The 24,266-nt window shown below is 43.5% G+C and overlaps 1 protein-coding gene across 14 annotated transcripts in view; it reads left to right on the top strand.

Moving 5' to 3' along the window:
• Positions 1-249: 249 nt before the first annotated feature.
• huwe1 (HECT, UBA and WWE domain containing E3 ubiquitin protein ligase 1) overlaps positions 250-24,266 on the top strand; it is a 59,372-nt gene continuing 35,355 nt past the window's right edge. For 9 of the 14 annotated variants that reach the window (XM_035381766.1, XM_035381765.1, XM_035381760.1 and 6 more), the window contains exons 1-15: positions 250-325; positions 16,475-16,544; positions 17,466-17,564; positions 17,957-18,181; positions 18,597-18,749; positions 18,939-19,001; positions 19,149-19,226; positions 19,368-19,415; positions 19,805-19,973; positions 21,027-21,127; positions 21,596-21,746; positions 23,011-23,138; positions 23,469-23,609; positions 23,698-23,803; positions 23,947-24,054. In XM_035381766.1, the coding sequence (XP_035237657.1) occupies positions 16,500-16,544; positions 17,466-17,564; positions 17,957-18,181; positions 18,597-18,749; positions 18,939-19,001; positions 19,149-19,226; positions 19,368-19,415; positions 19,805-19,973; positions 21,027-21,127; positions 21,596-21,746; positions 23,011-23,138; positions 23,469-23,609; positions 23,698-23,803; positions 23,947-24,054 (1,615 nt within the window). In that variant the 5' untranslated portion in view covers positions 250-325; positions 16,475-16,499. Of the gene's footprint in view, positions 326-13,541; positions 13,860-14,853; positions 14,917-16,474; positions 16,545-17,465; positions 17,565-17,956; positions 18,182-18,596; positions 18,750-18,938; positions 19,002-19,148; positions 19,227-19,367; positions 19,416-19,804; positions 19,974-21,026; positions 21,128-21,595; positions 21,747-21,780; positions 21,799-22,034; positions 22,067-23,010; positions 23,139-23,468; positions 23,610-23,697; positions 23,804-23,946; positions 24,055-24,266 lie in introns of those variants that run through there. The other 5 variants (XM_035381771.1, XM_035381758.1, XM_035381759.1 and 2 more) reach the window with 4 other exon arrangements.

The following is a 24,266-nucleotide window of genomic DNA, read 5'->3' as shown; positions in this document are numbered from 1 at the left end:
GCTGAATTAGGCTGTATATTTTTTAAAGAATGGGTTACAGGTAATAGGTTCCACTTCATAGCAGGTACTACATTTTCAAAACATCATGCAATGTTTTACTTTACATAAAGATCAATAAAATAGTTCAGCATTGAAGCCACAATGAATCAGTGGCTGACTTTGGCTAAACGCCACGAAAGTGTACACTCCAAGGGGATAGGGGACGAGACATATCGGACACATCCCGTGATTTCGATGATATGGGAGGACCCGCATACTCTCGCGAGGTTTGTGTCTCATGTTCGCTAGTGTAAGATGGCGGAGGCAAATTAAGCCGCAGCCCCAGGTAAGTAATAAAGATGTATTCTTCTGTCACTAACCCGCCATATGAAATAAAGGGTAAATGGTTCGAGGATATGAGAAATTCGGGTAGGCAGTGGGCTGAAAGCCGACTAGCAGAAGTTTAATGGAAAGGCGAAAATTCCGTTTTTGTGCGGGTTACGTCCGGGCGAAATACTGTGGGAACCGCCATTTTTAATTTGCGGTCCGACTGTAAACTAGCTAGTGCTAACATTAGCAAGCTAGCTGACGGTAGCACGTTTAGAAATAGAATGCAATAGCTAGCAAATAGACTGCAGGAGGGGTGTGCTATGTGTGTGAGAGTTTTGTTTAGATACATACTTGCTGCTAGGTAGCTTGCTAAGCTAATGTCTGGTCATTATAGTAAAATAACAGAAGACTGAGGGAGATGTTGCCGTAAAGAGAGACTGAACATGAAAGCGAGATTGCAGATGGAAAAAAAAACTGGTAGATGACTAGGCGAGTGATGGATGACAGGTTCCGTTTTGACAGAAATGTGTGCGTAGAAGTGGTGAAACGAAAGAAGCTAGCCTATAGCTAACAGGATAGCGAGGTAGCAATAGCTAACTATCTAGCTAGCATTGGAAGAGAAAAAAATGTACGAGAGAACAAGCTAGAGACGAACGCAAGAAGCTCGCTGAGGTAGCTATTCTAGCTAGCTGGCTAACCATCAAACATTTTGACTAGCCCGTTGGCTGGCTATAAAAGTGGCTTTAAACCAATAACCTTAGCTAGCTAAGCTAAATACTTTTCGGAATAAACTAAAACATTTCCATGCCATAAAGTTGGAGTTGAATAAATCATTTTATGAATCTTATATTGGAATTGTAGACGATTTTGTATTTCATCTTTGGCTTCGTAGTTACTGCTTCGTTTGTCTATAAACACTCAGCTAGTTAGACTATGTAGCTAGCAGACAACATTTATCTATTTATGGCTACCTTGTTAGCTAAATTGTTCGTCTTAAACCTGAATTGTTTGACTCTCACAGTTGTAGCAAATGTTTAAATGAAAAATTCTCAGTTGGGGTTAATCTGACGTTCCAGAACATTTAGAAAATGAGTTTGTCCGCTCTTTTTTATTATTTTATTTTTTTTTAGCTTTGCAGCTATAGCCTAACATGTATTCACTAGCTAGCATTTTGTTAGCTGTACTAAATCGCTGAATGAAATGCAGTTGTTTGATTTGCATTTTTGCGACATATCAAATTTGGGATTGCGGAGGAAGGAAGTTACGATTCATGTTCAGCAGTCTCTTGGCAGTGCTGGGAGTAGGAGGTGTAGCGATGGGGACTAGTTTGTCATATTGTATTTTAAAACGTGTGTGTTTTGAGCAACGTATTGAGACATTTGATTGAATAGATACTGTCCTCATTGTATATTTCGAACACTAGCTATTATGCAGAACACTGTCATTAGCTACATTGACCCAAGTCATTGTCTGCCTACCATGGGCAGGTAGTCTTACTCTATCCAGTTAAAAACACGTTGTCCCGACCATTTGGCCTCTGCAGAAAAATAATCTCAAGTGTACCAATGCATCCGTTGCATCCCACTGCATTTTGCTGTGGAAAAAAAATCATAAATCGCAGTGTTTTAATTTTTATTGCTCAACTGTCTGTGTGTGGATAGAAGGGCAGCAAATTCTCCCCTCTTCTCTGATCTAAATCCTTTTACACCAGAAAATGTAGCCTATTTGATTTCAAAGGAGGAATTAAATATTGTTTATGTATGCATCTCCGCGTCTGCTGACCAATGCTCTTAATTTAATTTCTGTTCCAGGGTAACAAGTTTTTGCGCGTTTTTCCGCTTACTCATTGATCAACTCAACCACCTTCACTGCTCACCCGCTCGTCCCCAGACAGTTTGAGGTTCCTTGGCGATGCCCTGAGATGCTGAGTTGCAGCAAGGAGTCAGAGCAATGCTGGCTTGGTGCCTGTAGATGTCAGCTGACGGGCTGCTGACAATCAGTGGTCCTTTGTGTACAGTCCAGGGCTATGCTGGCCAGCAGTGTGAAATTTGGCCTTTGAGTAGTCATCTCTGGAAGGAGGAGACTGCTGTACAGGTCAGATGTTTTATTTAGCATCGGGGAGAGGGCTTCAGCAAATGTTGGCTCTGTGGGTGAGGCCGGAATAGCAAAAGAAGAGAAGTGGGCAGAACTTAACACTCTTCCCCGGCAGCGGCCCATTACAGAAGGGCAAAGGAGGTCTTTAGACTTAAAGGTAGATACAGACAGTCATTTCACTTGAAATTAGGAGCTGTGGAAAAATATCCACTGGCTGGCAAATATTAAAAATGAAGATCTTTAGCATTTTTGAGCTTCCGTTCTGTCCATCTTACCTGTTCTTCCATCAAGATTGATCCAGACTACAGCACTAACCTCCCCTTTTGGTCACATGTTCTTATGCATGTTGTGGTTGAGAGGGTTCACTGTAGGGCCATTCACAAAAGGGAAGTCTTGCCTAGTTGCAGTGAAAACTGAAGTGAATGAATGGGAAAACACTATTGTGCTGTGGGTGAAGGGAATGGAACAGCATGTTGTCAGCATATTCTCTGAATACGGTCTGTGAGAGACATGCCTGGTGTTTTTAGAATGCAGGTCACGACTTAAAGATGCAATGAGGAATCGGAGACTCTTGCAGCAGTGTCGTTTGGGGGGGTGGTGGTTGTACATTTTTAGTTTGTTCTCACACTTCTGAAAATACCAGTTGGTAACCTTGTCAGTGTTCATGATGTATCAAAGCCTGTTGTATTCTCATTCTCTAGATAATTTCAGAAATAAGGTGTATTATTTTTAGTTTTACAGGATGTAATTAGCGGTACTAAGAACAGTACCACCATAAATGATTAACTGTGGTGAAAGTTGAAAGCTGAGGTAATTTGGAACAATGCTGATTAAAAATGGCTATAACAACCTGTATGGGACGTTGGCTTTATATGGCGTTACAGGCCTATGTGTTTTAACGGTGAAGGCACGCCTGCTGTACACGGATCATGCATTTAGTGTTTACTTAAAAACTCAGGTGGAACTGTGAAGGAACACGAAAGCAGTAGCCCCACTGATCACTGCTACTTGGCCAATCCTGAAAAGGTCCTTATGACTCACTGTCAACTGGTGTTGATTTCAATCGCTGCATGAGCTGATTGCTGTTGAATGTGTGGTGACTTTTTGTGCCTGTAACCTGTAACATGTATCATAAGGTCTGAGTGTTATTCTGTAAGTAGTATTATTCAGATATTTACCTCTGAATGTAGTCGATTCAGTGGAGATTTTCATAGAGGGGCTGTAACGGTGATGAATTGATTCTTAGGTGGCTTCTGAACCCTGGTGCATTTCACCCCTTAGTGGGGTGCATATGGCCAGGGGACAGCACTTCATACACTTCTCTTATATCTTTGGACAGACATGAGTTGGAGGAAGGCACCTTTTCTGCTTTAGCAAGCAGACCTTGGAAACTCGATTGACCTACAGGGGTCACTAGAGAGCAGTGAGATGTGAATTTTGGCTGAACCTTCCCTAACTGAGTGACAGGACTAATGGCCACAGTAGGCTCTGGCGTGGTCAGAATTTGATCCTGGACTGTGAGGCCTAACCATGCACTAGAGCAGTGCCTCAACAGGATGAGTCACTCGGTAGCCCCTACCCAGTCAAATTTCTGTCCATTAAATGAACAACCTGCATGAGGGAAAGTTTTGCAAGTCTTAGCATGTAAAAAAAAAAAAAGAATATTGCGGTAGATATTGCCATCTCAGTTTGACCCTGCATAAACATTCCGTGGATTTAAAGAAGTCTCGAAGTAGAATTTGATATGATATTTATGCTATTTTTGTGGCTTTTCTGCAAACATTATACCAAAATTACAGCAATAAAAGATTTGGACACACTCAAAGCAGATGATCATAGTTGAGTATTCCTTTACATAGCCTGGGCCTGGACTTCACAGTTCCTATAACAGTAGTCCTAGTACATTTCTACTACCTGCGTCTTGTGTGACTTTAAGTGGTATTTTATGGCATTTGACTCCATAGTTTGAACTGTCAGAATCCAGTCTGACGGGCAGGTTAATCTCTTTGGAATGTATTTATAACCATAAAATGCATTTTTACATATAATCCATTTATGCAAGTGTCTATTTTTACTGAAGCAGTTCTGATTAAGTACCTTGCTCAAGGGTGTGGTGTTAGCAACCCAGCTGAGGGTCAATTCCACAACCTTTGAGTTATAGGGCGACATAGCTCTATAGACCGATTGTCTGGCAGTCGGAGGGTTGCCGGTTCAAACCCCGCCCTGGGCGTGTCGAAGTGTCCTTGAGCAAGACACCTAACCCCTAACTGCTCTGGCGAATGAGAGGCATCAATTGTAAAGCGCTTTGGATAAAAGCGCTATATAAATGCAGTCCATTTACCATTTACCATTTAGTTACAAACCCAGTTCCCTAACGTCTATATATGCCTTAAGCCCTAAATAAAGTAAGAAATGACTTGGCATTTCTCATGGTTTAGGCCGTGAAAAAACCTCAGGCATAATTTACATAGCTACCGAGAGGACTGGTCCCTTGATGGACAGCAGCCTTGCAACATTAATGTTGGTTCAGGAAATATGTAACTTGAAGAGATGCAACTCCACTCTACCCTCAGACTTTTGCCATTTGTCAGGAGCACAACATAATTTTTTGGTGTCTCTGGCCATAACCAAATGCTTTCAAATTGAATGATTGGCTGAAGGAGTAATGCCAGAGTTTTATTTTTTTACTGGTCTGTTTAAACCCTGTTTGTCATAGGTTTATTCCCTGGACCGGCTCATAGAGCTGCTGTCACGAAAGGCCAATTCATTACTGGTATTTTACCACCACTAAAACAAAAAAAAAACTGTTAAATCATCAAACTTTGTTTTCTGAGATAAGTGAACTGTCTTGCTCATGTGCACACACTGTTGTCAACATTGTAAAGCTCTATTTTGCTGCCCCTAATTGTAAATCACTGCCCTCCTGCTGAGAACCCTGAGGCATCTAGTCATCTGTCAGCATCGCACTCCATCCAGCTTTGAAAAAGTGATCAAGTGCTTCCTTTTTCCATTTTACTGCAAAAGTTTGAAATAAATTTCATCTGGTTGACATTAGTTAAAAGATAGTAAGCAGGGCTGTCAAAAATACTTTCAGTTTGGATATTGTTTGAACATATAGCCTATAGTGTGTTTGTTTCAAGTGCCGAATTGCGTTCATGAATAAAGATATTTTCAATGCCTATGTGCTGTGGGTAGCTATCTAGTGTAAGTTCCCCTCTCACATCTCATAAAGAAGATGCACGGGGAAGAGTCTGTTTTTAAAAATCCACTGGCTACATAAGTGTCCACTTGATGTCTATGAATGACTGCAAAGAGCAGCTAGTCTAGTTAAAGCTTGTCTACATTTATAGTTTAGCCTCTGTTTCGAGTATAATTCAGTAGTAGCTAGCTAGCTATCTGTGATAACAAACATGCTGAGACCATTTTGGCTTAAAACCAAACCAAATTTTAATATTAGGTAACCCGGTTGAGGTACTAGAAAGATGCGTTATAGTCGTATAGGGTGTGGGATGATTACTGGAGTAATAAAGTAACGTTTCCATTGCAATGGAATCACATATTTTGAAAACGCAATATTTTTCACTACAATTGATGGAGGTATTGTGTGCATAAACACCTCCCATTCATAGAATATTATAGGCATGTATAATTCTGAGAAACTGTACCGCTAACCAGCAGTTCTGGCAGCAAAGCTATTAGCTTACTGGCAAGCAATAAAAGCAGCACAAGTGTTGACGGCGAACGGATGTTCAGTACAGCAGCGCATACTGAGTGTCTTCAAAAATGCAGAGATGCTTATTTTATGTTCATTTCTTGCTATGTATGTACCGTAATTGAAGCATGTAGGCGATAGACACTTTAAGGACAAAGTATTTTGGGATACCATTTAATAGAAACCTGTGCACTGTACTGAAGCATCGTGCCTTCCTCTCTTGAGGCGGCTTTCCCAAATGTGTAATGTAGGCTAGTACTGCATTTCTATGGTGTGATTTCTCTTTTTAAAGCTGTATGAGTTTAGGAATGATTGTGTGCATGTTGCGTGTATGCAGTGTATTAAGTTTCTTTATTGGCATGCACTTTTGATTTGAGTGTTGCAAAACAGCCTCGGACTGCTTTAAATGTCACTTGCACAACACCACTGCTGTAAACATTTGTTCATTTAGAGTATAGGCTACATTCCATGTTGATCTGTGGCTCCTTATGGCTTCACCATACTAAGGCCCTTAGATCACCCTTCACCAGCCTGAGTGTGCTTTACAAGCCTTCTCTTAATCACCCTAAGGGTTTTACAAAGGGTTAGGCTGACCCTGGTCAGTGGCTATTGTCCAATGCACCTTTTACACACACACACATGCTTCATACACTCAAATTTTATTGTAAGGATACCAGTAAGAAAAGGGGTGGTAATGTTGTTTTCCCTTAAAATGGGTATTTCTGATGTTTTTATTCTTGTTTTTTGATAAAAGTAAAAACTTTAATCTGATCTCGATTCTGAATTTGCTCTCTTTGCTGCTGACTTCCTGAGAATCTCTGTCAGTGATTATAGTGGTGTACCGCTGTCCTAATTCAATTGCACATTCTGCTGAAGTGTAATGTAGGAGGTAGTATCAGACGGACAGTGTTGTGTGTGTATCTGAAAACCATGAAATGGGTGAAATGCTATATTTGTTTATTACTATATTTGAGATGGGCCCGGAGACAGTAGCGTACATTAGTCGCACGCACGCACACATGCATACATATACATTAGAGTTGGTGAGACTGACCTGGGGTGAGTGGCCATATACTACGTGGACAGCTTGTTTGCGTTTATGTCCGTGTTTGTTTCTGAGGGTGTGAGTGGCGCATATGAGGGCCTCCCTCTACAATCTGTTTTTGCCCTACAGACCTCATTTCCCTCTTCTTCACCCACTTCTCAAAGGTTCTGTGTCCTTTGATTTACAAGTGTTCCCTGCTTTTCTCATCACAAAGGTGATTTGTATTTTTGTATGTCTCTATTCTTTCCATCATAAAGGTACCGTGCTCTTGGTGCCACGTAGGTTCAGATGCACTTTTCATTGAAGGTTCCGTGTTTTTTGCATCACAAAGCTGCATGTTATGTTTGTTCATTCCATATCTGCAGTGTCTAATGGGTTTACACTCTTGAGTATGTCACAGTGCTCTCTTGTTTTCAGAAAATTAACTGATGTGTTAAGTACACAGCTTTTCCCTGTCTTTAGTGCCATGAGTTGTATGGACTTAGGATATATCATGTGAGAAGCCATTTTGGAACGAACCAAAACAAAAACGAACCCGGGAAATTTAGGGAAATGCTTGAGCACAGCAAAACAGAAGTACTAGCTCACTTACAGCCTTAACTTAAACTTAAATACTTACACTTGTTGTGTGTTGTGGCACGGAATGTCAAGTTGGCTAACTTTTGCTAGCTAGCTAGCTAGCCTGAATTGGTACACAAACTTAGCAGGTAAACTTGCACAGCCAGACTGTTTTCAGCTAATTTGATTGAAATGTCTAACTTGATCATAATCTTATATGAATTAAAGCTAGCTACCTGCTGTCATTTTTGAATACACTAGATCACGGGCAGCACCGGAGTCTGTTCTAAACATTTCATGAAGGACTTATCCAGCGGGGAAAGGTTTAGCAAGGTGAAATACTGCATTGCAAACTGGGCTGACTGAACTTGAGCACATATCTCTACTAACTGGTTGCCTGAATCATGTAAGGGGTTTTATTTTGTTACATTGAGTGAAATGATCTCAGTACTGGCTGCCTTGCTCCACGGGACTGTAAAACCGTGGCATTGGATGGTCTAACGTTAAACACACAAAGCAAACAAGCAATAAGAACACAGCACAGTCGCATAGATACAACAATATACATAAAACAAGTTGTATTTCAAAAAAATAAAACACAGCTAGTTTTATACTGTTTCAGGATTTGAAACTTTGTTGAACCAGCCACTGTGTCTGGTGGATAAAAAGATTTACCCAGACACTAGCCTATTTTTTTTCCCGCACAATATGAAAATGAAAATGGCAGAAATGCATGCTTTGTAAAATGTTTTAAATCATTAAGATAAAATTGCTTTTACAGTGAGATTAATTGAACAAACAATATTAATTACAATATTTTGTCTTTTTTTCTTTAACGAAGTCTGGCTATCAGCCAATTTGCAACGGTTGCCGTAATCGTCAAGCTTCCACTTCTCATTAAAACACTGTTTCTATTTTTAACCTTGCTTTATTCTCCTTCAACATCATTTGACTACCTCTTTTCAAAAAGGTTTTTTTACCCCAGTGATTTCGCAACATCTTTTTCGACAGCTGACTAACATTAGATCATTTTGGCTATGATTTTCACAGAAACGTATTGGCTAACATTAGGTGACTGCTCGATACCGCTCTTGCAGGTGTTGAAAAGCAGGTTTTGAAAACACTGCTGAAAAGTCCAGTCACAGTTGCCTAACGAATGCAAGGATTTGTGGGAGTTGAAGTCTTGTATTCTAAAGCTATGCTTGTAATTACTGTAACCATGTGAACTTCCACGTATATTTCAGGGATTTCTTCAGCAGCTTGATTTCTACACGACAATGTGTCTGGTAAATTGGTTTTGTTTACCTGACATTGCCATAATCTACCCGCATTTGGTGGGTGGTTGGTTGCTTGTTTCAGGCCGAGTTGTTGTATCTTGTGGAAGATAATACAGACATTATTCAGAGGTGATATCGGTACAATGTCATCAACTGTAGAGGGTCGAGTAAAAGTTTTATGTCAGCATTATTTTAGCATTTTAGAAAAAATATCTTTCACATCTAGCTAGCATGCTAGCTATAATAAACATTAATTTATTTTCAGTTTTAAACTTGCTAGCTAGCAAGCTGAACGTTCATTTACTCAATTTACAATGATAACAACTAGCTACTGATTGAATTAAATGTATTGCCCCAGAGGGCATTGGTATTGCTCTCAGTGAGCACAATATAAAACATTAGAAAGATGCTGCACACTATGCAGATCTGTTGTAAAAACCTACTGTGTTCACAGCCAGGTTTCCTGCCAGTGTTTTTTGCCTTGTGCAGAATGCTGTTAGAAGTTTTTGATCAGACTGTAACTAACAACGTTAGCTGTTCATCCTCATTGATAATGTAACGGTACACTGTTAACTTCTACGGGCCACTGCATAGGTCTACATGTACATATTAATTAAACAATTCCATACATGGTTCAGAAGTGATATGGTAAACATGCTCAGTCCTATATAAATCACACTGTAATCTGCTTTAAGGTTGACAGTTACCATACAGAACTGCCGAAAAATCACAGACTGCACTAAAAAAAGGGGGAGATAGCGGAAATGCCAAAAAACTGGGGCCGTCTCAGCATAAGTGCGTACTAATGAGTACACAGTTTGTTGTATACTTAATGGTAGGAAATTGCTGTAGCCCATCAGCAACATAGCACTTGGCACCTGGGACCCTGCATCAGCACAGGTTTCAGTCGTTCTAATGGTAAATTTCGGGAAAAGTTCCAAGTTCATAGTCCAAGCCATGATTGTTGACATTCACTTCTGGGATTTTTCCACCTCATTCTCACGCTTTATTTCAAGATGGCAGCCACGTGAATAAAGTATATGTACGCTCAAGCATACACATGTCCGATGTTGTAAGTTCCTCTTGATAAATTAATGTAATATGGAAGGTTGTAATGTTCTAAAGTTGCATGGCAACACGGATGTTCAGTTTATTTGTTTATATTCTGTACATCATTTTACATTTTGGTTTTTATTAAAAGATATGTTTAAATATCCAGTAAAAGGGCAATTCTGTTTTGAAGGTGGAACCCCGGGGTCCTGAGACTCCTGTTCCAGCCATAGCTTGTGCTTTGCGGATGCGCTGGTGTCCAGAGGGAGAGTACATTGTGAATGTTGGCAGGATATCCATGCTGTCCAAACAAAATGTTGTCTTGCTTTCGTCTTGTTATTGTAGTTTAAGTGTCATGACTAGGTTCTTCAAGTTTGCCGTTTTGTCATTTAAGTTGTTGGCTGTGTAAAATCCATCATGTCTCTTTAACTGCTCTAAATTGTTAATAGCCTAATTGGTCTAGTGGTGAAACATGCCGTATCTGTCATGATTGTTTATGGTTATATAGCAACTGTAAAAAGCTGCTGTTCTTTTCATAGCTAGTGTGACATTTTGCATGATATTAAGGATAACATGTCTTTAGATTGCAGGAATCACAGCGGTCGTGTGTTAATGTTTTGAGTTGTCTAGCTAAGCCACAATTTCCTTCCTTCATTTATGCTCTTGGAGTCTGTCTTGCTACTTCAACACCCCCAAGGCTGTACATGTTTTTTTATTGGGGACCTAATCAGGTAGTAGCCATAGGGGCAAGTTCAAATTAAAATAATTATGACAAGCGCAAAATGGCACAGTCCATTGCAAGCTCAGCCCTATTTAAAAAAAAAAAAAAAAGATATAAAGACAACTGACATTGTGGACGCTATACGTATTAAAAAGTACCCAGATGTTCATTAGAAATGAATAGGACGAGAATAAAACTAATAGCATCAAAACAAATTTAGTGCAGTAGTTACCTATCCACTCTTGCCTTAGAAGCTTGTGCCATGCTCATTATGACTACTCAAGCTTGCTCGCTTAAACTGTTATTTGGTTTATTTTGGACTAATTCAAAATTAAAATGCCTACTTGGAAATCAGTCCTCTAAAACATGACTATCTACATTGCTAGCTAGTCATTTTGCTAGCTATCATTAGCGAAGATCTGTTTAATCAAGATGATCTGAGAGTATGCACTCACTATTGAGTTTGTTGTGGGCATAAGTGAATGTTGATGTAAACTGTTCCAACTTCCACTGCTTAAAAATAAAATGGCTGCTTGCAAATGTGTCCTTTTTAGAATGCGTCGCTTGTGTGTTGTTTATTTGTCTAGATTGAGGTCAAATAGGGTAAGTAATATATTTAAAACGGTGCGTATAACTTATTTAATGGTTTGCTTTGTTCAGATGTGTTTGTTTGTCAAGCGAAAGGTCCAATTAAGTACATTAAACACAAAATTTGAAACCTTTTCGTATCACTAACTCGTAGTTATAGCGCTGATGAATGCAATTTCAGAGTGACTTGATGAACAAAGCTACAAATCAAGTGTTAAAAAGTATTGATGTGAAAAAATAAAGTTTCATAAATGCTTAACTTCAGTAACTGAGGTAGTAATAAGGTACAGTTGTTGTCAAAATTTTGTGGTAGAAATGCTCATGAATACCAATTATTGGAATACTGGTTGCTTTGGTATAGTTAGGAATTTTTGCATTTAAATTAACTCTACTTTTACACTTGGCTTTTCATAGAAATTCACAAAAAAACAACGAGGAACCTCAAAATAGCTTTTTTTTCCTGTTTTATTTTAATTACTGAATGAGATTATTTATGAATTCAGTGTATATTGACATATTGGGTACTCCATAAGTGTTTTTCTTTCCCTTCAAATGTCCAAAATCAGATAGGCTAAATGTTATCATTTTTGCATTTGAACAGCCTTGATATTTTAATATTTGGTTATTTGTATCTCCAGCTTCTCTTTGTTGAAGGTATGATTTATTAGCTCTTGTTTCTCTGTCAAAATGTTGCCTATGAAATTATAAATTTTTTGGGGGGATTTTATGCAGTACTTTGTATTTATGAAGACTTTTTCTGAAATGATTAACAGCTCTTGTAACAAGGTTTATTTCCATCTGGCAACTTATTTCCTATCCTAACTCATGTACGTATATTAGACATTTAACAACAGGACTGCGGTCATTTAATGAAAATTGTACAGGAATGGAGCTTCTGCAGCATACATGTTAGAGCCATTTCAGTTATTTAGCCATATAGGACTCCCAGCACTGACCTGGTCAGGCATGTGCAACTACAGATTTGTGATTGGTTTGTTGTTTCTGTCTGTCATCAGAGCCATGACAAAGTTTTTTTTTTTTTGGTGGACTGTCATAAGTGGGGCCTGCAGCAGTGAAACTGGCATGTAGGGACACTGAAGTTTAAAGGCAGGGGGAACCGGTGTGGGGTACTGCAGAGTATGAACCAGAGCCTCATCTTCAGCCTGTAGTGCATCATGAGAGCAACGAGCATGGGACCAGTGAAGAGGTGCATTGTGTGAACAGGATGAGACAGACCAGTAGAGAGATGCATTGTGGGAATGGGGATAGGCTGACCATTGAAGAGATGCATTGTGGGAACACTAAGAGACAGATCAGTGGAAAGGTGCATTGTGGGAACGGGGAACAGGGACCAGCGGAGAAGTGCACTGTGGGAACAGGGAGAGACAGACCAGTGGAGAAGTGCATTGTGGGAATAGGGAGAGACGGACCAGTGGAGAAGTGCATTGTGGGAATGAAGAGATGGACAATTAGATGTATCCTCAGTACAGTTGGGAGTACAACAGCCAGGTGGTGTTCTCTAGATCATGTTGGTGTGTGTAACAGTAGGCATTGTGGAATCTTAGTGGTACAACTGAGGAAATCAGATATGAGCAGGTAAACTGGTTGAACAGAACTGGCTTTGCAAAGACTACTGGGTGGAAAATTGAGGTCCTCTGAGGTCAAAACAGATGCTTTGTGATATGGGGTTCAGAGTGTTGAAGTTACATGTATTCAGTAATAAATTATTGTATTTGCTATAATACAAATTATTACTACTGCTAGTGATTGGGGTGGCAGGTATGCCATCCCGCCAAGTTACGCTTTGGTTTCATTATACTACTACCACCACGTATTGTGGTACTACTAATATTCCTACTGCTGCTACTACTACTGATGATAATAATAATTATTGACACCGTCATAATTGCTTTGCTTTGCTTGCAAATGCTAATCATTAGCTGCCATATTTGTATTGGGTGATAAAGAACTTTTGGGTTTATTATAGTCAGTTAATTGTTATTAATTGTTTATGAATGTCAATTAAAGGTTAATTGTAATAACAATAAATAGATTGGTCCTCAGGCTATGTTACGCATTGTATTGCCGAAAAAACAAGCGCAAATTTGAACTTCGGTTAGCAAGTAAAAGTGTGTGCTTCGCTTACAAACACGCGTATTACACACACGCACAGAAATATGCCGACACACTCTGTGACACGGTAGGCCCGTTAGGGGCATGATTCAGCGGGATGTTGCGAACATTCGCTGAAAACGGCACGGTCTCCACTCAGCGCCTCTCTACCGCCCGTAAAACGAGAGAGAATTTGGGAAAACGGCTCCGAACTCTGAGTGGAAATGAATAATAAATGCCGATAGGATCTGGCCGTTGCTTGCTAAGTAATAATTGTGTGCGTCTGTGCTTGGCGACGGAGGGGAGGAGTGTTGAAAGCTCGCGGCGAGGCCTGCTCTGAAGCCGGGCGCTAGATTTTCCCGCAGTACGGAGAGAAGAGTGGCTACAGCCACGGTGAGATGAATCCATAGAATTGGCTATACTTATCCGCGACTTGTGTCACTCACACTATTGCAACATCTCATATGTGTATCTCGTGAAACATATCACCGATAAACAACAAATAGCTATTTTTAGTCGCGAGTTGACTGGCTAGCCAACAGGCTACGAAGTCAAAATGACATCGATGTTTGTTTGGCTAGGTGGCTAGCTAGTTAGCCGGTTTAGGTGTATCTTTAACGTTATCTTTATGAATTGCTTTTTTGTTTTTTGTTGACATTCGCCCAACCCGCGATAGCTCTAGGACGACTAATTTCGGTGGTTGGTTAGCTTGGTAACTAACGTTAGCGAGTTGTTCATTTAGTGAAACCAAGTATTTCACTCCCTTGGAAAGGGCCGTGTAACATTGTTTAGCTTTATAATTTAGCAACCTGGCTAGCATTAGGTGTCTAGTTAGGTAGCTGGTTGTGTGAAGCTTCTAGTCGGATTGTGCACTTCGTTAACGTTGACGTTATAGCTAGCTAGCAACTTACATTTTAGCTGCGTGTTTTGTCCCTGTTAGTCGTTTAGACTGTGTTCTGCGTGTTTATGTAGCCAGCTAGCTGGCAACCAGCTGCCCGTTTCTGAAATGGTATGGCGAGTAGTTATCGCTGTTCTGGTAATGTTCCATGATGATTTATTTTGTGGATTTCAGATGCCTTCTAGTTTCAATATTTGAATCTGTTTTTGTCGGTGACGAATGTGTTTTGATGTACTGTCTTAAGTAATGCCGCACATGTAACAGATTTGCTGTAGTTTTGGGACGAAATTACGGGCAAGAGCTGTTCAGTGTGCGTCAGCGTGTTCGATATCTGTGCTAAAGGGATTCGTGAGAAACTGATTTTGTTTATCGTTCATTTATTTGTATAAGGATCTTGTGTTCTGTCGTATTTTAGTGTTATGTGTGGTACCGTGTATCGTCTGAATGCGGTTCACCCCGGTGGCACCATGTTGAATATTTCTTGAATAGGGGCCAGTGTAGTTTTCTGTTGGTGGACTTTCCAGTCATATCCATGGGTCCGTGCGCCAGACGGTAAGTAGGTTGACAGTGCGGACAAAGCGATAGACAGGGAATTTGAATTAAATCGGAAACGCAAGTGGCGGGGGGGGGGGGGGGTTCAGGTCAGTGATAGAAGGCTGAAGAGTAGTGATTTGAACCGCCCAGTGTTACAAATCTTATTGATTCGACTTGACAACCTCGGCCCCCAATAGATTTTTTTTGTGCCTGCTTCTATTCTCAGTGCATACTGTGGTTTAATTTCATCAAGAAGCTCTTCAGTCACTGCAGAACTCTGGCCTAGTAAAGAAAAGAGAAATGTGTGTATGTATGTGAGAGTGTTTGATCTGCTCTTGTGTGAGTTTGTGCATACTGACATATTTCCGATTCTTATATCATCACTTTTGTTTTTCATTTGGCCTCTGTACTGGTGTCAAGAGAATTTGCTTGTGTATAGTCTCTAAGGTGCTGCCACCTAGGGGTTGGAGGTTGGATCAGACCTGTATTGATGACAGTATGTATGTACAGGGGGGCTGGTATCAAGTGCATTGTATATTTTTTGTAGCAACTTGTAGGCTAAGTCAAGGTGGCTGTACATTAAGTTCCATACAAGCCAAAGCCAGTTTGATTCCCCCTCCTGTGAGGAGCTTTTAAGAGTGTAATGAGTGTAATGACCCTGCAAGCTCGGTGAATGTCGGTAAATGGCAGTGGACTGGGAGACTGCTGATGACATACGGTCTCAATTCTTACAGTGGCAGTTCTCAGGTCTGCCTCTCCTTATGCGGTGTCAGTGGGCCTCTCCCTGTGAAGGTGCTGTCCCCTTTTAAGTGCTTGTCCTTCTTATTCTTCTGTTCTTTGAGCCTGTGTGACGAAGTCTTGCTGCAGCAGCGCAGCGACAGCCTCTGCCCCTCGCTGCGCGCTGCCTGCGCGAATGCACCGCTACGGTCCCGCTGACACGAGTTTGTTTCCAATGCTGGTCTTGCACCATCGTCATTGTTTTACTGTTGCTATAGTATAGGCTGGCCTAGGCAACTTGTTCATGAAAATTATTGGCAGTTTAGATGCAGGTGAATTTCTCGTCTGTACAGACACCTTTTGATCAGTACAGCCTTGCAGGACTTTGCAACTGAAGATGTGTATTTTATATTACTGTAGCCTATGTGCTGAGTTGTCAGTGCCATTTATGGTCTATAGACAGTTGCTTAGCTGTTTGCGCTACAGGCTGGTTTCCCCCTCTGCTGTTTGTGGATTGTCTGTTTAGATTACCTTATTGAAAAGAAAGAACTGTTTAGTCAAGGAAAACACAAATGTTTTGATTGTTGTGGTGATGGGGACGTACCTGTGTGACCTGACAGTACTGGTGCTGAATGCGGCTCTTTTTGGAGTGCTCCCACGTTTATAGTCCTTTCGCTGTCTGAAGGTTTTGTGAATGAAAGAGCACTGTGACACTATTGCTAAATCATTTACCATTGGAGTTTACAGCAGTGCAGTGATCATAATGAAAGCTATTTCACTTTGCCACTGTCAGTGTCCTCAATTAAACCTGTCTACTCTCTCTCACTTTCCCTTTCTCTCTCTCTTTCCCTCTACTCAGGAGCAGAATATAGAAACTAGTGACAATGAAAGTTGACAGAAGCAAGTTAAAGAAGACCCCCACAGAAGCGGTAAGTCGGTTTGCGTATTTCCGTCTCCACCCCTGTGCTCAGGTGCCCTTGTGCCGAGGCTGGTCACTGGCCTAGTGGCTGAGAGCTGATCCTGGAACAGTTCTGCAAGTGTGCTCTCTCACGTCATCAGTTTGCACGCTCCCTCGTGTTCACATGAGTTTCCTCCCACTCTGAAAGACATGCATGTCAGCTTAGGTGTACTACTGCCATTGCTGTTGACCGAGGCACTGGCATCAGACCTGGAGTTGGTCCCCAGGTGCTGCACTGTGACTGCTCCCTGCTCACTGCTCCTAAGTAGCTAGGATGGGTTAAATTCAGGGGGGATATTACCCCACGGGGTTACTGCTGCTTTCAAAACGCAGTCCAGTCCCAAACTGAAACTGTTAGGAGGTGTGATGGAAGTCCTGGAACGACTTAAATGGGATTTAGCAGTTTTCTACAGTCTAGCTCTTACTAGTTATTTCAGTACAATTGCAGGTGTCGCACACGCAAGATACAGCAGCTGCACATTAGGAAAGTAAGAAGCACTGGAAGCCATTCACTTCTGGCCTCCAGTAGGGCTGTCGCTGTACCACATTGTGTGCGACTGTGAAAGTGGCCTTGAATTTATTATAGTGTGTGTTGTGTGCTGGTCTCCATCACTCTTCAGCCCACTGACTGCCAGATGCTGATTGTGTTTAGTGCTTATATAGTGTGTACTGCATTTAATTTACATCACTTTCTCCCCCTCCCATCCTGTCCTTCTCTCTTTCTTTTGTCTTTGTCCCTCCCTCTCTCTCCCTTTCTATGCCGCTCCTCTATCTTTTTCTCCCTGTCTTTTCCCCTCTATCTCTCTCTCTCCCTCTCCCTTTCTGTCCGTCTTCTCTCTCTTTCTCCCCGGTCACTCTCTTTCCCTCTCTCTCTTTCTCTCCCTCCCTGTAGCCGACTGACTGCAGGACGCTGATAGAAAAGCTAAAAGGATGCAGTGATGACCAGCTGCTGCTGGAGCTCCAGCAAATCAAAACCTGGAACATCGGCAAGGTGAGGCACTGCCCACTTCGCCCGGGCGCGGAGCCACGTGACAGCCTCCCGCGTTCCCTCCTTCCGCAGGCATCTGTTTACAGCCCTCTGCATCTGGAGGAGCCTTGCGCCTCGAGCGAGCTGCAAATATCTTTCAAGATGTCTGGTCTTATGAACTCATGCCAAGATATTTTAAGAACCAAGGTTTGAGGAGGTGATGCTTTAAGGTGCATGCGGTTGCTGGGGTTTCGAAAGGCATCATGGGAGTGGCTCTCCCTTGGCGCCATGTGGGGTATAAGGCGCGACATCATCGGGAAGGTCACCCAAGGTGCCAGGCGGGGTTCTGAGTGAGGTGATGCTCGCTGGCGCGCTATTGGTCGTTTGCTAACTGTGGTTTCGCTCTCTCACGGCAGTGTGAGCTCTACCATTGGGTGGATCTGCTGGACCGGTTCGATGGGATCCTCTGTGACGCCGGGCAGACGGTTGAGGGCATGTCCTGGCTGCTGGTGTGCGACCAGCCGGATAGCACCCACCACCCGGAGAACACCCACCTCAAAGCCCTCCTGCTGGCTGTGCTCAACTTCACAGCCCTGCTCATAGAGTACAGCTTCTCCAGGCACCTATACAGTTCTATAGAGGTACGATCCCTGTGCCTTTGAAAACCACTGTAGACATACTGTACCTGTGCCCTGTAACATGACTATCTATGACTGATCTATCACACTACTTTATAGAGGTTCTGCACCTGTGATCTATCACGCAGTTCTGTAGAGGTGCTGTAGCTGTGATCTGTCACACAGCTCTGTAGCGGTGCTGTACCTGTGATCTATCACATAGCTCTGTAGAGGAGCTCTACTTGTGATCTATCACACTGCTTTATAGAGGTGCTGTACCTGTGATCTGTCACACAGCTCTGTAGAGGTGCTATACCTGTGATCTATCACAGCTCTGTAGAGGTACTGTACCTGTGTTCTGTCACACAGCTCTGTAGAGACTGTACCTTGCTGTGGTTATTAAGCTGACTAACTGTTGTTCCTCTATCCACATTTGCAGCACTTGACCACCCTGCTGGCATCATGTGACATGCAGGTGGTTCTGGCCGTGCTGAACCTGCTCTACGTTTTCAGCAAGAGGTCCAATTACATCACCAGGCTGGGCTCTGACAAGAGAGCTCCACTGCTGGCTCGCCTGCAGCATCTGGCAGAGGTGTGTGTGTGTGTGAGAGAGAGAGTGAGAGGGTGAGACAGAGACAAAGAAAGAAGTGTGTGAGAGTGGTGTGTGTGTGTGTGCGCGCGCGTGTGTTTGTGTGTGAGAGAGAGGTGTGTGTGTGTGCGTGAGAGATGTGTATACCTCTATGTGTATCCGGTGGGGGTGACGTTGTGTCCTTTTGTGCAGAGTTGGGGAGGGAAGGAGAATGGCTTTGGTCTGGCTGAGTGCTGCAGAGACCTGCCGATGACGGTGAGTCATTTTTCCTTTATTATACTTCACGACACCCTGGTCCCTTTTTGCACCTACAGCTTCACTCTTACTGAGCTAATAAGTCTGTCTGTAAAATTTCAGCCGTGAATATTCACTTTCTCCATCTTTTCTCTTAACGGTGCACAGAAGTATCCCCCCAGTGCCACTACACTACACTTTGAGTTCTACGCTGAGCCAGCGTCTGATGTCAAAGTGGAGAGAAAGGTACGCTGCTCCTCTTTTCTCACTGAGCTTCCCTGAAATGCATGGTGACCATGTGTGCTGTGTGATTAGCTGTGTATCAGACCATCGGTCTGTGGATCTGTTTTCTCGTGATCATGCTTACTCTCTGTCTCACTCTCACAGACGAGCAGCAACACATTACACTACATTCACATAGAACAGCTAGACAAGGTAAGTAGCTCTTTTTATTGCTATTATTAATGGGGATTTAAATGGGTTTTTATTGTTATTGACTTGCGTAGGAACTGGATTTAAGAAGTGGGCAGCCTTAGAAGATGATTCGTTTTTCTTGAAAGCAGTTCAGACAGCTGTGTGTGTGTGCGTGAGATGATTCATTTTTCTTGAAAGCAGTTCAGACCGCTGTGCGTGTGTCTGCGTGTCCGTGTGTGTGTGTGTGTGTGTGTTTGTGCGTGCAATACTGGATCAGAACAGAAGTGTCGCTTTATATTTTTAGGATGCAGATCGGTTGGTTAGGCAAGCTCATTTCAGATTTGTGTTTAAGGGCAGAGGGTGGCTGTGTCATGTGATGAATTAATGCGCTGATGTGCTTCTCTGTTCAGATATCAGAGAGCCCCTCCGAGATCATGGAGTCTCTGACCAACATCTACAGCATCCCCAAGGACAAGCAGACCCTGCTGTTCACACACATCCGCCTGGCGCATGGCTTCTCCACCCACAGGAAGCGGCTACAGGCCGTACAGGCCCGCCTGCACGCCATCTCTATACTGGGTGAGTTGGCCTGTTAGCCTGCCTGCACGCCATCTCTATACTGGGCGAGTTAGTCAGTTAGCCTGCCTGCACGCCATCTATGCTGGGTGAGTTAGCCTGTTAGCCTGCCTGCATGCAATCTCTATACTAGGCGAGTTAGCCTGTTAGCCTGCCTGCATGCACTCTCTATACTGGGCGAGTTAGCCTGTTAGCCTGCCTGCATGCCATCTCTATACTGGGCGAGTTAGTCAGTTAGCCTGCCTGCACGCCATCTCTATACTGGGCGAGTTAGCCTGTTAGCCCACCTGCACGCCATCTCTATACTGGGCAAGTTAACCTGTTAGCCTGCCTGCACGACATCTCTATACTGGGCGAGTTAGCCTGTTAGCCTGCCTGCATGCCATCTCTATACTGGGCGAGTTAGCCTGTTAGCCCGCCTGCACGCCATCTCTATACTGGGCAAGTTAAACTGTTAGCCTGCCTGCACGCCATCTCTATACTGGGCGAGTTAGCCTGTTAGCCTGCCTGCACGCCATCTCTATACTGGGCAAGTTAACCTGTTAGCCTGCCTGCACGCCATCTCTATACTGGGCGAGTTAGCCTGTTAGCCTGCCTGCACGCCATCTCTATACTGGGCGAGTTAGCCTGTTAGCCTGCCTGCACGCCATCTCTATATTGGGCGAGTTAGCCTGTTAGCCTGCCTGCACGCCATCTCTATACTGGGCGAGTTAGCCTGTTAGCCTGCCTGCACGCCATCTCTATACTGGGCGAGTTAGCCTGTTAGCCTGCCTGCACGCCATCTCTATACTGGGCGAGTTAGCCTGTTAGCCTGCCTGCACGCCATCTCTATACTGGGCGAGTTAGCCTGTTAGTCCGTGTGAACGGCATCTCTATGCTGAGTGAGTTAGCCATTATTGCATTCAATAATGGCTCGCCCAGTATAGAGATGGCATTGTGGTATATTGCCCAGCCCTATTGTGTGTACTGTGTAGCTTTGTGTGGGTGTTGTATAGCTGTGTGTGAGTGTTGTATAGCTGTGTGTAATGTTTGTTGTTTTTTTTTTGTTGCACACAGTGTATTCCAATGCACTCCAGGAGACGGCCAACAGCATCCTATACAACGGATTGATAGAGGAGCTGGTGGATGTGCTGCAGATCACAGACAAACAGCTGGTGGTGAGAGGAGTTCGCATAGACTGCCCTCCATTCTTTTTTCCTCTTTCTTGCGATTCCCAGTTGGGTATGAAAAATTGGGTGCTGGGAGGAGGTATGCCAAACTGAGAAGCTGAAACGCTGTCTGATTAAATGGTATGCATGTAAAGCAGCTTGGCTTCAATACTATTTACTGAATTAAACAGTAAAAATGTTGATAGGTGTTTTGTTTTCACCTGGCAAAGGATCTACATGAGATCAAAACATTGCCCATCAATGGTGGAAACGACAGTGTTGCGTGCAGGTTTATTCATGTCTGTCAGAAAGACCATAGAAATGTTTGGAAGTATCTGTTTCTAGCTTGATCTTTGGACAGAATAAGTAGACTCGGTTATAAGTTGTGGTTAGACGGGCACTTGTGTAGCTTGCCTGTGTTGGAGAGAAGAGTCGCCACACACAGGCCCTGTGACAGAAAGGTCCTCTCTGTGTCAGGACATCAAGGCGGCCTCCCTGCGCACGCTGACCTCGATAGTCCACCTGGAGCGCACGCCCAAGCTGTCCAACATCATCGACTGCACCGGCACAGCCTCCTACCACGGCTTCCTGCCTGTGCTAGTGCGCAACTGCATACAGGCCATGATCGGTGAGTGTGTGTGTGTGTGTGCTAGTGTGCAACTGCATACAGGCCATGATCGGTGAGTGTGTGTGTGTGTGTGCTAGTGTGCAAGTGCATACAGGCCATGATCGGTGAGAGTGTGTGTGTGGGTGTGCTAGTGCGCAAGTGCATACAGGCCATGATCGGTGAGAGTGTGTGTGTGGGTGTGCTAGTGCGCAAGTGCATACAGGCCATGATCGGTGAGAGTGTGTGTGTGGGTGTGCTAGTGCGCAAGTGCATACAGGCCATGATCGGTGAGAGTGTGTGTGTGGGTGTGCTAGTGCGCAAGTGCATACAGGCCATGATCGGTGAGAGTGTGTGTGTGGGTGTGCGCTAGTGCGCAACTGCATACAGGCCGTGATCGATAAGTGTGTGTATGTTTGTGTGTGCGCATGTGTTTGTGTGCATAGGAGAAGGGTGTGTGTTTGCTAAGGGAATGAGAGAGAGTGGTCTTAATATTTTTGTATATGTGAGTAGGGTTAGAAAAGTTCTGGTAAATTCCGGGAAACTTTCCATGGGAAGTTAAGCTTGGAAATTTCAGTATTAAATGTTAGCTTATAATAGTGAATCATTTTTGGGGAAAGTACACACAAAAAGGTACTTCTTGATGTTGTCATGTTTTAGTTAAAATATACCCATTTAATGGTAATTCAGTTGAATTAACACCCTGCACTTTGCCTGCTTCTCAGTGCTGTCTTGTACCTTGTGGGCAGCTGTCCACATACACAGTGCATTCTCCCATCAGAGGGAACACCTTATTCTACATTCCTGATGTTTTTGTTGTTCAGTGAAAGAATCCCCAGCGAAAAGTAAACTCATTTAGTTAAAGTCTAACTCAAAACAAAATAGTTCTTTTTTTCTTCTTCTTGATTTCTGTTAGTAGGTTTTGTAATCGTCTGCTTATGATGAGGCAAAATGTTTGTGTATGCCTGTGCAAATAACCCCTACAATTTGCCTTATATTCCTGTAAATTCCTGCATATTCCCAGTTATTCCCATGGAAAGTTTCCACCCCTGAATTTTCCTGAAATTTTGCAACGTTTTCTATGTTTACATGCACACATGCTTTTCTGCTGATGTGTCCTGTTTGTGTGTTTCTGACGGTGTATGTGTGTTTTACTGATGGTCTATGCGTGTTTCTGTCTGTGTGTGTGTAGTACTGATGGTCTGTGCGTGTTTCTGACTGCGTGTTTGTGATGGTGAGTCCTGTGTCTGTGTTTCTGATGGCTTGTGTCCTGTGTTGTCCCTCTCAGACCCCCTGATGGAGCCCTACCCCCATCAGTTTGCCACGGCCCTCTTCTCCTTCCTGTACCACCTGGCCAGCTACGACGCCGGGGGAGAGGCCCTGGTGTCCTGTGGCATGATGGAGGCCCTGCTCAAGGTGAACCTCTTTTCACCCACCTCTCTCCTCTCTCTCACCTCTCTCCATCTCCTATTTCATTCAGCTCTCTCCCCCCGCCCCCTCTTTTACTTGTTTCTCTACCCTCTCTTTCATCTATATTTCCCTTCTCCCTTCCCTATTGCCTCTCCTTTTTGTCTTTCTCTGACTCTCTTTCACCTTGTTCTCTCACTCTTTCACTTGTCTATTTTTCTTTCTCACTTTCACCTATCTCTCTCCCTTCTTTATTTTACCTGTCTCCCTGCCCTTTTAACTCATCTCTCCACTCTTTTTTGACTCCAGTCTCTCTCTTGCTGTTTTGTGGTGCCTCAGGTGATAAAGTTCCTGGGTGACGAGCAGGATCAGATCACCTTTGTGACGCGAGCGGTCAGAGTGGTTGACCTCATCACCAACCTGGACATGGCCGCTTTCCAGTCACACAGCGGCCTTACCATCTTCATCTGCAGGCTGGAGGTACGGGAGCCCCGACCACCGCACCCCCACAGGGACACCTGCCTGGTAATGGCACCCTGTGACCTCTCTCTCTCTCTCTCTTTCTCAGCATGAGGTCGACCTCTCCAGGAAAGAGTGTCCTTTCGTCATCAAGCCAAAGACCCAGAGGCCGGGCACGGCTGCTGAAACCGAAGACATGGACACAGACATGGAGGGTGAGTCTGCGCCCCCTCGCACACGCTCACACGCGCGCACCCACTCACAGATGCGCACAGTAATTTCACCTTGGAGAGCTCTGCGAGAGGTAAGATGTCTGGGTCTGTGCCTCACTGATGACCGTTATCCTGCTGTTTTACAGTCTCCGACGTTGCCATGGAGAGCAGCCCAGGGCCCTCGACCTCTGCCGAGCCCAGACCAGACGTTGAAAGCCGAGCGCAGAGCAGCACTGCATACACGCCTAGAGCAGGTAAATGCACATCTGCTCATGTGCACGCACTATGCACTTATACACACAGAGACATGCAAACACACATGCACACAGACGCACACACACACACACAGACATGCGTACGCAGACACCCACACAGACTCGCACGCATGCATGCATGCACACACACACACACACACACACACACACACCAAGCCAAAACACATGGGCTCTGAACCGAGTGGCATCAT

The sequence above is a fragment of the Anguilla anguilla genome, chromosome 11 (genome assembly GCF_013347855.1).
Source record: "Anguilla anguilla isolate fAngAng1 chromosome 11, fAngAng1.pri, whole genome shotgun sequence".
In the NCBI taxonomy this organism is placed as follows: Eukaryota; Metazoa; Chordata; class Actinopteri; order Anguilliformes; family Anguillidae; genus Anguilla; species Anguilla anguilla.
Note: the sequence above shows the minus strand (reverse complement) of the source record. Positions and strands in the feature narration are given on the sequence as shown.